At 49.3% G+C, this 15,076-nt stretch overlaps 4 protein-coding genes across 4 annotated transcripts; 3 read left to right on the top strand and 1 right to left on the bottom strand.

Moving 5' to 3' along the window:
* Nucleotides 1–554: 554 nt before the first annotated feature.
* Nucleotides 555–3,354, bottom strand: N7478_010954 (uncharacterized protein; the record flags this gene model as incomplete). The annotated part of the gene is made up of 3 exons (XM_056927168.1): nt 555–685; nt 749–2,959; nt 3,018–3,354. 3 exons carry the CDS (start codon nt 3,352–3,354, stop codon nt 555–557), a joined length of 2,679 nt encoding a protein of 892 aa, XP_056774216.1.
* A 2,766-nt stretch (nt 3,355–6,120) lies between these two features.
* N7478_010953 (FAD-binding oxidoreductase) lies at nt 6,121–7,580 on the top strand (the record flags this gene model as incomplete). The annotated part of the gene is made up of 2 exons (XM_056927167.1): nt 6,121–6,537; nt 6,591–7,580. 2 exons carry the CDS (start codon nt 6,121–6,123, stop codon nt 7,578–7,580), a joined length of 1,407 nt encoding a protein of 468 aa, XP_056774215.1.
* Nucleotides 7,581–9,197: 1,617 nt separating this feature from the next.
* On the top strand, nt 9,198–9,860 carry N7478_010952 (SNAP receptor SNC2; the record flags this gene model as incomplete). The annotated part of the gene is made up of 3 exons (XM_056927166.1): nt 9,198–9,308; nt 9,490–9,718; nt 9,838–9,860. 3 exons carry the CDS (start codon nt 9,198–9,200, stop codon nt 9,858–9,860), a joined length of 363 nt encoding a protein of 120 aa, XP_056774214.1.
* Nucleotides 9,861–11,420: 1,560 nt separating this feature from the next.
* Nucleotides 11,421–14,187, top strand: argEF (bifunctional acetylglutamate kinase/N-acetyl-gamma-glutamyl-phosphate reductase; the record flags this gene model as incomplete). Its single annotated transcript, XM_056927165.1, has 2 exons — nt 11,421–14,058; nt 14,132–14,187. The coding sequence occupies 2 exons, from the start codon at nt 11,421–11,423 to the stop codon at nt 14,185–14,187; spliced, it is 2,694 nt and encodes an 897-aa protein (XP_056774213.1).
* Between the last annotated feature and the right edge of the window lie 889 nt (nt 14,188–15,076).

Below are 15,076 nucleotides of genomic sequence, written 5' to 3'. Positions count from 1 at the left end.
AATCGTAATCACGTTGTGGCATGCTGAACACAAAAGCTATTCAGCCAATTATATATCCACCTCACCACAAAAACCCATTCTATAAGAAAAATAATGCAAATGCAAATCCAGCCAAGCCTAGCTTCAGGGTATTTGCCTTTCATACCAATCAATCGTGTCTCTGTCCCGAGTAAAAACAAGAAAAAACCAGAGAACCCCTTATCCAAGAACGAAGCGAAGCGGAACGAAACCAAGACCCAAGCGGGTGAAAGTATTGTAGAATATAAGAGCAAAGAATTGTACAGACAAAATCAAATCGTGTGAATTAGTGACAGGTATCACCGAGAAAAGCAGGTCATTGTGCAAAAAGGTAGGGGTCATTAGGATGTGCATGAGTTGAGTAGAACCTGAACTCTGTAATCGATCGTTGGAGTTCGCTGACAGGATTGGGAATAGAATAGCAACAGGAAGAGAAGAAATTTAAGTCGTAAGAAAGAGGGAATTTGAGAAGAAAAGAGGAGAGAAGAGAAGGGAAGAAAAGGGAAGAAAGGGACCAAAAGGAGGCAAAGAAGGCTTTACATCAGGACGCAATCTCCGTCTCCTTGTTGCTTGTTCATATTGTTACGAGAGAGACGGGTTTTTTGCATTCTGCCTCCGCCCTTCTTGAGTTCTTCGAGGCGTTCTCTTGCCTTGGGGAATCCTTGGGCTGTGAAAGATAATATTAGCCACTGTTTAATGAGACGAAAGAAGTGAATTGATTCCTGCTTACCCGCTGCACGCCAGTACCAACGCTTGGCATCATCCATATTAGCGGCTGAACCAATTCCAACCTCAGTAAAGTATCCCATTGCATACTCAGCCTTCGCCAGACCGGCTGTAGCTGCTTTCCGAGCCCAGAGATAAGCTTCCGTATCACTTTGTTGTAGAACGCCATCTGATCCTGTCAAGTACCAACCACTCAACGCGAGCTCACTCTGGTGCTCGCCTTGAGCTGCAGCACGAGTATACCAAATAATACTCATGCGGTTGTCGGCTGGACATCCCATCAATCCGTATTCATAGGCAGTACCAAGGCGGAACTGTGAGAACTTGTATCCTAGTTCGGCGGCCTGGTGGAAGAGTTGGCTGGCATATGCTTCATCGCGTACAATGGAGTCGTTACCAGATGCGGTGGCGTACATAAGTGCAAGCTCGTGGAGAGCATGGGGGTTCTCTTCGTCCGCACGCTCGGCTGCGCGTTTTAACCATGATACACCCTCGCGAGGGCTGCGAGCTTGACCGAGTAATCCCTTCAAACTGATCATACCCATCTTATACATTGCGGGTGTGTCGCCTAAAGCTGCGGCACGTTTGTACCAATTGACAGCCTTGAAGGGATCCCGTTTAGTACCGCCGCCTTCTTCTTGACCGATTTCGCAGCAGACGGCCACTCGGTATGCAGACTGAGCGTGACCGTTCTTTGCAGCAGAATGGTATAGATTGAATGCCTCCTTAGGATCGGCTTCTAAGCCAAGAAGGCCTTCTCCATAGCAGTCGGCTAGATAGAACTGTGCATCTGCGAATCCAGAGGAAGATAGCTTCTTCACAATCTTGAGAGCGTCCATAATATACTTCTCCTTCACCTTTGCCTTTGTCCTGGGGTCAAGACGATTGTTTTCAGCAACGAGGACAGTAGCAGCTTCAGCTAGTCCCTTGGCCAGAGCAAGTTGCGCTGCTGGGTCGGATGGGTTTGCCTGTGCCTTTTGTTGCAGCCTGGCAAGTGCATCTTGTGTGATTGGACCTTGTCCATCTGGTGTCGGTGGCAAAGGTGCGACTGGTGCTTGGGTAGGCGCAGGGGTATTGTTGTAGTTTCGGACTGGAGCGGGTTTCGCATCATGGCCCGGTCGGAACGGGGTCGGGTGAGAAGGCAAAGCATCGGCATTTTGCTGAGCATCTGGGGTTTGTTGTTGCTCGTAAGAGAATCCCTGTTGAGCTGGTGGCCCTGGTGGTCCCGGTGGCCCAGGGGTACCAGATGAACCAGGCGAATAGGGCGAGGCACCATTGGGAAAATAGCCACCAGCTTGATCTATTCCATTGGGCGAATGGCCGTATCCAGATGCAGCTGGGGAGTGATCACCGCCAGCAATATCGAAATTGAAGCCGGCGTTTTCGAATTGGTTGGGTGCAGTACCATCACGTAGGCTGGGCTGAGACTGCGAATGCGGCGTTGAAGGTCCACCACCGGGGGTATAGGGCGCATACTGACCGCTGCCAGGAGAAGCTGGAGAAACTGGTGTTTGGGCCTTGGGCTTTACGTCCAATCCCATCTCATCTAATGGACCGTTCGAATGAGGCATAGCGTCAAAGTTGGGCATATCAGGCTCATCTTCATGTGTGCCCTCGTAATAGCTGTCTAGGAAGTCCTTCGGTGCGTATGAGACCCGATTGGTAGGATCGGGAGGCGGAGCCATCAAGCCACTAGGTTCAGGAGGAGGAACCATCAAGGAAGGATTGATATCATTGTAAGGTCGACCGCGTGGTGGTCGCGAGCTACCGGCAGTGCTGGGGCGTGGAGGCACATCACCCATCGGACTCATGGGCGGGTAATCGCCGTATCCTGCACCGGGCGGAGGTTCACGCAATGGCATTGTCGCGCTTCGTGGAGGTCCCATCATAGGACCATTCGGACCCATGGGCGGCCTTCCAGATCGCGGAGGGCCTGGAGGGTAACCTCCTCGGCCACGACCAGGTGGCGGTCCGCGTGGTGGAGGACCCCGCATATCTGGTCTTCGTCCATCGCGAGGTGGTCGGCCATTGATATCCATCGCGGCCATGTCTCTGTCTAATCCGCCAGGGGGAGGACCACGTCTGCTTCGAGGGTCTCGAGGATCTCGAGGATCTCTAGGGCCCCGAGGGTCTCGCGGGTCTCGTCCAGGAGGAACAGCGGGGAATGGGCCATCGAAGCCTTCGCCTTGTCGAGGCGGTGGACGACCTCCTCCGGCTACAGATATTTCTGTCAGATTTGAACGTGAAAGTAGACGAATGCGCAATTCACTTACGAGTCCTGGATCGTCCTTGTGGTGGTGGTCTATCGCCAGGGTAGCCACGGCGACCATCATATCCTGGGGGCGGGCGCCCTGACCCCGAGGGTCCTGGCGGGCGCATAGAGCGAGGTTGTGACTGCGGCGGTGGAGGACCGGAAGGACCGGGCGGACCTCCCTGATATCCATATGAGGATGGAGTATCATGTCCTGGGTCTGCATAGCCGGCATCTGGAGGAGCGTAACCGGGATCTTGACCGTACATAGCATCGGTCGCATATCCACCAGGGGCCGGAGAATTATTGTACTGCCTCAGAGGCGGGGGCCTCTGAACTGGCCGCTGAGAGTATGCCATGACTCTGGCCAGGGGAAGAAAAGCGCTTCTCCCTTCCTATTTACGTATTTTGGATTTCTCAGCGGAGTGTTGTTTATTCGGGGAGGGATGTGTGGTGTCGTTGGTTTGTCGTGAATGCAAGGAGTGTCTTCAAGGGCTGGTAAAAAAACGTCAGTTTGAACCGAAAAACACATGAGCCACCCCGCAAAGCTAGGCACGTGCCCTTGGAAGCATTTCGAAGAATCACACATTCCAGGATTTCCAAACTAACCGGAGTAGAAGTAAAAGTAACAGATACATTGAATTGTATGTGAATTCTCGTGACGCGGGGAGATAGTGAAATGGGATTGAAGAGGATAACAGGTGACTTTAATAAAACCTCCCGACCCACATTAAGCCGTCATTGTCATGAATTATTTGGGATTCCAATTTCAACGTCAACGGTCCAAGGGGAATCGGATAACCGTGGTTCTAGCAAGTGGAGTTCCCAGACATATCTCTATGTACTCCGTACACCTGAGCATTCTTCGACAAATCCTCAAAGCGCGCGAGTAATACCGACGCCTTGAAGTGAAATCCTGTACCTGACGATCAGGGGTTAATTACTCCGTAACTGTTACAAGTTACTGATATGATACATGATATTGCGCTATGTGAGATTACAATCTTGGGCCCAGATACAATACTCTAGCCGCTGGGGATGCCTTGTTTGTCACACTGCTGCAGCTACCGTTATAGACATGTTTCCATCGTCTTGGCCCATTCGCCAATTTGACCCATATCACGTACGAAGCCTATTCTCTCTTCCGATTCGATGTCGGTTCCCTAAGGCTCCAGGGCTCTGTTGCCGAAGTGTACATACGGGATTCAAGGCCCCCACTCTCTGAGGGACCCGACAGGTTTTCATGCCCAACCAGGCCCCTTTCTGCTGATGCAGGAACGTACATGTTGATCAGAGGAATGGCCCCTTTGCCCGGTTCTAGCAAACTTATTCTGTTCATCTGAGCATCGCACAGAATACTGAACACTGTTTCCTACTGTATGTGTTGAATAACCCCAAGGACTGGAAATAGCATCAAAGAGAAATCCAACGACGTCACAGGGCTCTAGTGTGGGGAACCACACAAAGAAGAGAAAATAGAACAAAAAAGAAAAAGCTAAAGATTAAGACTTCAATAGTGCGAACACTTGCCCGCAGTTGCTCCGTAGATTCGAATCTGAATGGAAGCCGGCAGCCGGAAGCCGGAAGCACAATGATCCGCTCAAACCTGAGACATTGCTGCGCCACTCTAAACCACCAGCCTCAACCAACTGCGCCACATCCGTGCCTTCCTACTCTAGGCAACCGAGCCACAATGATGCAAATGATCTAATGTCTCACTCCTAGATCGAAACAGCAAGTCACTAAAACAGTAACATTTATTCATACCCTTGGATCTCACGCGCATCCATCAGCAGTTCCACCTGAACTGCTGAGAGATCCGAATTCCGAGACTTCCCCGTCCTCAACGATTCTGCGATACGGCGCCCCGGAAGAAAAAACACCGACAGAACAACCCACAATGTCTTGCACTAGAGCATGACTCAACATCAAGTAGGGTCAGTATGTGGATCTTAATCCAAGACAGATACATCGCGAATGACCTCAGATAAATGTGAACCGAGGCTTCGTATCATTCTCCTAGTATTATTGCCGTCTGTCACGCGCCCTCACGCTGTCTTTGTAGACTATACCCATCAATTATAATTTGCGTAGGAAACCGGATCAGCTGCACAGTAGAAGAGGCATGCTGTAGTTGACAAGCTTGGCAACCTCGGACTGGGAGATTTTAACAATTCCATCTATCTCATATTATGATTTAATATAGTGGAATGTGATTTTCTGCTTCTCAGGTCATAGAAAATTTTACAGTTGTATACTAGTCCTTCCCAGCCTTCTTATTATCATTACCAGGCCGGCACGATTGAGCAGTCTTTTCCTTTACAAAGCCGCTGTAGAACGTAATAGGGTTGTATTTCACAGCATGCTGTGCATAAGCTTTCTAAAAAAAGGATCATTAAAGACATTATCTTTGCTCCTTTCGCTGCAGGTTGAACTCACAGTATATCGAATATGGGATTCAAATCTCTGATCTCTCATGAAGTCTGATAAAATAGCCGATAAAAATCCAAGTGGTAGTATCAACCTTCTGAATCATTTTGCTTTGTCGCTAAAGTCTCTTGAAATCTTGGCTTTCGTACTAATGATCTGAACCAGGCCGGTGCCCACTGGCAGGGAAAAGAGTATATCATCAAAGACACTGAGGCCTTGTTGAACTGTCTTCAACCAGTTCCTGCTCCCATTGCATATACCTGGGCGCTGTCATTATTTCCAAGGTTCTGCGCCTGTCCAGTCACCTTGAAATCTTATAATCAATCCATGGACGTGATGTCGCAGGTAGGAGGTTGAAAACTTCAAGATCATTCGACACACCACCAACAAACCATATTGTGAATAGGAACGAAATTGTTGATCCATTATTTACGTAGGCTGAGGAATGGGATGGGACAGGACTGACTCCATGCAAGGCTATTGGCCAAGCAGATGCTTACCTCACATACCTCAGAGGACGAAAACCTTGGTTTTAGCCCCCAAAACCTCCTAATTTCAAGATTGATACGGAGATTGGAGATTTTGCTGATTTAAGGCTCCAGTAAGCAACAGCAAGTCCTTCAAAAGCCGCAGCCTTCGCCCAGAATCGCTGATTCTTACTTATTTTGAAGCGCAAAAAACCCCTCCTGTGCAAAATGACAACCCTTCAAATCAAAGGCGAAGTGATTGTCCCAGATCGCTCTACCCCACCATCTCAGTCGGTCTCAAGATGGTCTGATAAGGGAATCATTGCACACCCTGCCCTTGTCGTTGTCCCTGAATCAGAAGAAGACATCAAAGCTGCCATAAATTATGCTCAAAGTACCGGACTGCAAGTACTACCCGCTGGTGGTGGCCATGGCTCGTTTGTACCAATTGGTTCCAAGACTCTATATATGAACATGAAGCAATTCAACCAGGTATCTGTCAATAGCACAGCTCATACTATCACAGTAGCTGGTGGCGTTTTAACGGGACAGGTGATCAAAGCCGTCACTGAGAAGGGCTTCTATACAACATGGACCAATAGTAACGCAGTGGGCTTTATCGGTGGCATTCTGGGCGGAGGCAACGTGAGTAAAGCCTCAAAAGTTTAAAACAAATAACTAATACCGGTATTATATAGCCGACCTTGGCGGGGATACACGGAATGCAGATTGACCAGGTCCTGTCCGTTCGCTTGGTTACAGGCGAAGGCAAAGCTTTGGAAGTTAGCCCATCTTCCATGGGCGACGAACTCGCTTTGTTCAATGCTATTTGTGGGGCAGGGCATGGCTTTGGTGTCATCACATCTTTGACTTTGAAAATATTCCCTATCAGCAATCTGCACCTTGCGGAAGAGGGCGTCTGGGTTCGCAGACTCATCTTCCCACCGCCAGCACTCGAGACCGCAGCCACAGTCTTTGAGAAATTGCAGCCCCTGTCCCCAGAGAGCACGGCTGCACTCGTATTCGCCAGAGCACCACCAACTGCTCCCAAGCCAGGTGCTCCCATGGTTATTCTAACTGTTACGTACTACGGCCCAGCTACCGATGCCGAGTCTGCTTTTCCAATCTTGTTCGACAAAGCAGTGACCTCCAAGACCATCGTCGCCGTAACAGCGCCAACCCAACTGGCAAAACTAAACGATGCGTTAGCGCACTTTGACGTAAAGGGCGATCGGAAAGATATTCAGTCTGCCGCTTTAAGTAAAGTTGTACCTGAGACAATCACAACTGCATTTCAGAAGTGGCTTGTTTTCACAGAGCAATACGCGGATGCAAAGCGTACAACCCTGGTTCTGAGCAGCTATAGCAAAGACAAGAATATGGAGATTAGCCAATCGCCAGAGGGAAAGGCCCGCTACTTCGATAACCGTGACAGAGGCTTCAATGTCCTGATATTCAGCTGGTCATCCACAGACAGCACAGAGGCTGCCTCGAATGAGTTTTCGAAGGAGATCAAAGCCTTGTATAGATCGGGCAGTTTGACTTCAGAGTTACCCCGGACTCTGTTGAACAATATTGCCCCTGATACGAAGGCTGATGAGCTGTTTACAGAGAATCAAGCGAAAGAACTGAAGCGATTGGTCGGAGTTTGGGATCCGACGTGTCTGTTCTGGAGGCCATTAATTTAGAGCTCTAGCATTTGCTATCTCGTTCGCTATAAAGAGTCAAGCACAAATTTAATCTCGAGCAAGGCTCAATATCATGGAATGAATAAAAATAACTCATACACGTAGAGGCTCAGTCATTCGTTCGCAATTTCATAAGCCCACGACCCAATAACTGCCCCAACAGGAGCAATAGATAGGCTAATGCCTGTGAGTCATGCAAAATCCTAGAATAGCGTTGATAATTCGAAGAGCTATGAGACAGCGACCGAGCTATACGTGGAGGTAAATATACCCTTGCCACCGGTTCTGTGACAATGCCTGTGTTGAAGAAAATCCAACGGCGGCTCCAGGGCTGTATGGTTGCTACTAACTCACAAATTGTCTTTAAAGACTACAGCTTATTATATTGCGTGCTTTTAATGGTGAATCCCAGATCTGGATGCTGGCGAGGAGCACATTTCACATGGCACTTGAGCCTCTTCTTGTGCAGCGATCAATAGATAACGTATAGTACAGAGACACACATATACGATATTCCCTGACATCCGGCATCTCAGAACCGAAAGTTTAATGATTTCTCAAGATCGATCGGGAAATCCGCTCCCTCCAATATCTACACAGTTGAGCCTAATATCCCCAGTCGGAAACAGCAGCGTTTCATTTCTGGACTGGCGGATGATTTATTTTTGTATCATTGACTGTTCATATTTTATGCAGTAAATTATTGGTAAAATTAATTTACTAAAACCATTTAAGGATGTTGTAGTTGACATTCAAGTTCATAAATACCACGGGCGCGGCAGTTAGTAGCCGAAGTACATAGAAGCGGAGCGTGTTGCTAAGTTTAGCGTAGTCCGATACGTAGCGCGTTCCTCAAGCAACGTGTCCGTAGTGTCCGGACTCCATATAGTTCTGCCAACAAATAATGGTAGGCAGCCACATAATCCTTTTGAACCCCACAGGTATAGGGGCCGATCGGAATTATTTAAACATGTCGTATATGTATGTCGCTAAATATGCGGAATGATCGAGAGCATGTTCTAATAAGATCTGCGACAAATGCAATTCAACGTTGAAAGGGGTGTTTCGAGTATTTCGCAGTTAGTATTCCCCCATAGACAGACAACCTTGAAACTGCCAGTGTACACAAGGCATCTGCCCCTTTACAAACCTCAATGGCAAACAGGCTAGAACCATATAGTCTATAAAATAGTCGTCTCTAGTGGCCTGGAATTGAGGCTCCCATTAAACCAAATAATACAATTAAAATTATTAATTGAACCAAAATTAGCATAAAACGAATTCGCTGCGCTTTGAGACAGCGCCACACTCACGTGACTCCAAACCCGCCATCAGCGGCAACTCCAACTTGTCAGCTTCACAGCCAGTCCCCCAGTTCATCTCAAACCCCATTTCACACATCCTTTATCTCTTTAACTCTACGAGGTCTTTGCGATCACTTGAGCCTTGAACAACTCGCTTGCGTTACCCCCTTTCTAGTCGCTTCAGCCGCCAACTCGGGTTCGTTTACCCCCGTCCAAACAAAGGGACCCTGACTACTCTACCGAGACAGCCCTGGTGCCCAAACAGCCCATAGAACTTCATCTAACATTCTCGATACCAGCTCTCCTCATCACGATGTCCAACGAAGCCCCCTACGACCCCTATATCCCCGCCAACCAGACCGGAGCTACCGCCGGTGGCGCCTCCCAGCAGAATGGCAACCAGCGCACTGCTCAGCTACAAGCAGTTAGTGACCCTTCCTTTCACAAGAACCGCGCCTCCAACCTGTAACTACATGTCGTCGCATATTTATCAATACGGTGGATTGTGCGCGCCTTGTTCTTGTTCGCAGGCAGGCAGGATCTGGAGACAAGGCTTGGGCCTTAATCGCGTGTGGCCACAAACTAATATGCATTCCGTCTAATAGCAAATCGATGATACCGTTGGTGTGATGCGCGAAAACATCAACAAGGTTTCTCAACGTGGTGAGCGCCTGGATTCTTTGCAGGATAAGACCGACAACCTGGCTGTATCAGCTCAGGGATTCCGCCGGGGCGCCAATCGCGTGCGCAAGCAGATGTGGTGGAAGGATATGAAGATGCGTGTATGTCTGGTCATCTGTGTGATCATCCTGCTGGTGGTCATCATTGTGCCCTGTGAGTATACACTTCCTGCTTCCGCGAGTTGCTCTGCTGGGCTCTGTCCCTGGATCATTTGTTACATGTCATTTGGGCGTCGGAACATTTCAAAGCTAACTTTTTCCTTTTTCAAATAGCCGTTTTAGCAACAAAACATTAAGTGGTGGGGAGCGTGCGATTGCTTCGCATACGTGATGCGTGAAATTGTGTTTTTCTCTTGCGAACATGGGATCTGGACTTTTGTTTAATGGGGTTTCGATGCCATGGAGCTCCGTCGTTTTCTTCCCCTGCTTCTGCTAATACCTCCTGCTGTTATGTTATAATTTGTTTTTTGTTTTTGGGCGTGTTCTGAATGACCAATATGCTTCTTGACTCTCACTCTCCCCCTTCCTACGGGGTGCTTATTGTGCTTGCAATGAAATGAGCTGAATTTCCGTCCATATCGACTGGGCGTACTCCTCTAGCCCCATGGAATTTGGTGAATAAAGTTCGTGTTCAGGAAAGGGGAAAGATGTAAATGATACTGTACCGCTGATGCTGTGTTTGAGTATGTTACTATTATGCAACTTGGAATATTCTGTGTTGGATGTTATTCCTCTCTTTTTTCTCTCTCTCTTCTCACGCCTTTTTTCCCCTTCTCTTTTTCTACTTTCTACTAAGATCGGCCAATAATGGACCCTCCGTCCATCTCCGTCTGCTCTTCCGAGTCGGTTAACTACCGTAGTCCCCATCGCTGGGTCCCCCGACCATTCGGATTCGTCGTGCCCGGTTCTCACCACATGCCGATTGATTGGCATGACCCACTTGCTGAAGATAATTTTTTATCTGATGCAGAAAACGGTAAGGTTCCGAGCAGATTATCAGGCCTCGTATTCAGAAACGGCGGAATCAAGCGAAAATTAGACCAAGTAAGACAAATCGGGTGGAGGAAGTGGATAGTTGCGTGGCGGGATGGAACGAGTAAGAATCATAGAGAGGATCAGATAACTGGGACTAGATCCAATACGGATGACGTTTCAAGGGATCTCGGCGCAATTGAGGTTCCAGTGTGGGTTTTACTGTCTGATTGATTATTATCTTATGGAGCTAGACTTCGCTTGGGAATTTTTGACAATGACGATCACTGCCGTGGTGAAGAATCTGACTCCCCTAGAGATTTTAGCGTCTTTTGATATATGGAGTAGGAACTTGCGACACACAGACGAGACAGGGCTATGAATATTTGCTTTTTTTAAGAGGGGACCTTTTTTACTGTGTTAGATATTCATGAATGCTGATTCGTATAGGGATATCGCGCTTATAGAGGGATATGTCTAAAAAACGAGACGGGGGTCAAGTATGAGATATAAAAATGCCAATAATTCATGCAATCAGTACCAAGAATGAACTAATTACTAAGTACCTAGTACCCAGTACCAGTATCCAATTCTTTGGTGAGCAACAGTTGAAGTAAATCGCTCGCTAAGTAGTTTTTGTGGCTCCACCGCCTTTAATCGCTCCGAGGCCCGGCCGATTATCTCTGTTGGAGGGAAAACCTCTCTCTGTGCTGGTCTGGGCAGTTAGTCATACTTCCCGAGCCTTTTTTATCTTTCCTCTCTTCCCTCCCACTTCATACCCACCTCTACACACACCACTTTAAAAACCTTCGCTTTTTCTGATTCCATAAAAGGGGGACTGCTCCCTGCTATCCGGCAAATCTCCCCTCAATTGCAGCTGCCGCATGTTGGTGAGCAAGATGATGTGCCTTCGCTCCGCTGTGCGGAGAGCTTCCACCAAGCCCCTCCGATCCATCTCCGCACCACACACCGTCTCTCCCCTTCGCGGTGTTGTCGCCCGTGCTGCCTCAACTCCCCTGCGCCAGGACCGTGCATACTCTCGTGCGGCCGACCCTCACCTGCACTCAACCCGGAACACCGTTGTTCAGCTACTGAGCAATATCGGCTCTAAGCGTGAGGTCCAGCAGTACCTTTCTCACTTCACCTCCGTCTCGTCCCAGCAGTTCGCTGTTATCAAGGTCGGTGGTGCTATTATTACCGAGCATCTGCAGACTTTGTCCTCCGCGCTCGCTTTCTTGAACCATGTCGGCCTCTACCCGATCGTCGTCCACGGTGCTGGTCCCCAACTGAACCGTATGCTTGAGGCTGCCGGTGTGGAGCCCCAATTCGAGGATGGAATCCGTGTGACTGATGGTAAGACTTTGGCGCTTGCTCGCAAGCTGTTCCTTGAGGAGAACATGAAGCTGGTGGAGGAGCTGGAGCGTATGGGTGTGCGTGCCCGTCCTTTGACTGCGGGCGTTTTCTCCGCCGACTACCTGGACAAGCCTAAGTATAACTTGGTGGGTAAGATCAATGGTGTCGACAAGAAGCCTATTGAGTCTGCAATCGCTGCGGGCTGTCTTCCTATTTTGACTTCCATGGCCGAGACTCCCGATGGACAGGTCCTGAACGTCAATGCGGACGTTGCTGCCGGTGAATTGGCCCGTGCTCTGCAGCCGCTGAAGATCGTTTACCTCGCTGAGAAGGGCGGTCTATTCAACGGTGACACTGGCGAGAAGATCTCTGCCATTAACCTGGATGAGGAGTATGAGCACCTCATGAATCAGTGGTGGGTGCGCCACGGTACTCGTCTTAAGATCAAGGAGATGAAGGACCTTCTCAGCGACCTTCCTCGTTCTTCCAGCGTGGCTATCATCCACCCTGGTGATTTGCAGAAGGAGCTGTTCACTGACTCTGGTGCTGGTACCCTGATCCGTCGCGGTAACAAGATCCACGTCAAGACCGCTCTTCCTGAGTTCGAGGACCTGCAGGCTCTGAAGGATGTTCTGGTTCGTGACCGTGAAGGCCTGGATGCCCGTGCGGTTGTTGACCGTTACGTTGACGGCCTGAAGGATGTTGACTTCAAGGCCTACTTTGATGACCCCATGGAGGCTCTTGCCGTTGTTCTGCCTCCCCAGCAGAACTCTTTGATCGCTCAGATGGCTACTTTCACCATCACTAAGTCCGGCTGGTTGACTAACGTTGCCGACAACGTTTTCTCCAGCGTCAAGAAGGACTTCACCAAGCTGGCTTGGACTGTCAAGGAGGACGACGAGAACCTGACCTGGTTCTTCGACAAGGCCGATGGAAGCCTGAGCCGTGACGGCGAGGTTCTGTTCTGGTATGGTGTCGAGGAGGGTGAGGAGGTTAAGCAGCTGGTTCAGGAGTTCACCAAGAACGGCCGCCAGATGTTCGGCGACATCAACCTTGAGTCCCGTCTTCACCGCGCTCACCAAGCTGCTTCCCTGCCCAAGGGATTTGGCGCCAGCGGTGCCTCTGCTGAGCAGAAGCGTGCTTTCTCTTCCGCCTCTAACGTTCTGCGTGCTACCCGTGCCGTGCGCCCCGCCGTTGCCGTCAAGGGTATCCGCTCTTACTCCACCAACCCTAACCCCCCTCTTGGTGAGAAGAACGCCTCCAACTCAGCCCCCGCCAAGATCGCTCTGATTGGTGCTCGTGGCTACACAGGCCAGGCTCTGATCAGTCTGCTCAACGCCCACCCCAACATGGATCTTCGTCACGTTTCATCGCGTGAGCTCGCTGGTCAGAAGCTCAAGGGTTACGACAAGCGTGAGATCATCTACGAGAACCTCAGCCCCGATGATGTTCGCAAGATGTCTGCCAACGGTGACGTTGACTGCTGGGTTATGGCCTTGCCTAACGGTGTCTGCAAGCCCTTCGTCGATGCCGTCGATGAGGGTGCCGACAAGGGCAACGTTATCATTGACTTGAGTGCCGACTACCGCTTCGACTCTAAGTGGACCTACGGTCTTCCCGAGCTCGTCGACCGCTCCAAGATTGCTCGTGCTACCCGTATCGCCAACCCTGGATGCTACGCTACCGCCGCTCAGCTTGGAATTGCTCCTCTCGTCCCCTTCCTCGGTGGTCAGCCTACCACCTTCGGTGTCTCCGGCTACTCCGGTGCTGGAACCAAGCCCAGCCCTAAGAACGACGTCAACTTCCTCACCAACAACCTCATTCCCTACAGCTTGACTGACCACATCCACGAGCGTGAGATCAGCGCTCAGCTGGGTACCAGCGTCGCGTTCATTCCCCACGTCGCTGTCTGGTTCCAGGGTATCTCCCACTCTATCAGCATCCCCCTGGCTAAGGAGATGACCTCTCGTGAGATTCGAAACATCTATCAGGACCGCTACGCCGGTGAGAACCTCGTCAAGGTCATTGGCGAGGCCCCTCTCGTTAAAGATATTGCTGGCCGTCACGGTGTTGACATTGGCGGCTTCGCTGTTCACTCCAGCGGCAAGCGCGTGGTTGTCTGTGCTACCATTGACAACCTCCTCAAGGGTGCTGCCACTCAATGTCTCCGTAAGTATTCCCACGAAATGATCATTCCGATCCCCATTCCCAAAGTGATCATCACACTAACAAATTCCTACAGAGAACATGAACTTGGCTCTGGGTTACTCCGAGTACGAGGGTATTCCTCTGGACTAAGCGCCTAATTGCGAACACCATTACCCGCTCATCTCTGTATGAAACCAATTTATAAAGCGGTGGTTGTATTGTCGTTGTCGTTGTCATGGCCCCGTGTCTCCGTGCATCATCCATGTGTCTGAGCCTTGTTGGGTCTAGTTGCAGTCAACCCGTTGCTGGATAAATCTATCTATTTACATGTCCTTGGTATCGATCAGCAGCCTGATCTATATATCATACGGGCTCGCTTTTCTTTTTTGTTTGCCTACATTTGTTCTTTTTCCGCGGAGCCATCGCTCCTGATGTTGGTGTCTTGTCTCATCTCGCCATTTTGTCTTATTTAGATTCCATGGATTCTTGATTGTTCCCCATTCTTTTTTTTTTCTCATATTCCTCCCATCTTCTCTATCCCTCTTATCTTATCCCTCATTCTTTTTCTCGTTCTGGGTTATTATGTTCGGGTCATATATCGCCGTCCTTGGTATGATCTTGGTAGATGTGCTTTGGGTTCATTTTCTGGCACAAGAAAAGTAAATTTCCTTGCAATGTAACTGGTTCATAATTAGATTCTATACCTATCTGTTGATATGCAGTGAACAGCTAGATTCCTTTGTAAGATGAAGTGTCTTGATCCAACCTGGGCGGCGGCGTTACTGTGTTACTGTTTGGACTTGTACCTGTAATGTAGGGCTTTCTCTTACTCTTCCATCTCAGCATGAACTTCATCCCGATTTGTTTCTGCAATTTATCCCATCTTGTGCATTTCAAAATAATTCAACTTTCATCCTGCTCAAATCTACTCTATTGATTTCTCGTCTTCATCATCCACCCCATCATAATTTCCCACCCCACCCGCGCCGCTCCCTTTTCATGCCTCGTACTCAAAGTACGCACAACTGAGACTTGAGAC

Source organism: Penicillium angulare (assembly GCF_028827245.1).
Source record: "Penicillium angulare strain IBT 27051 chromosome Unknown utg000008l_segment0_segment0, whole genome shotgun sequence".
Lineage (NCBI taxonomy): Eukaryota > Fungi > Ascomycota > Eurotiomycetes > Eurotiales > Aspergillaceae > Penicillium > Penicillium angulare.
This window is presented reverse-complemented; position numbering and strand designations above follow the sequence as displayed.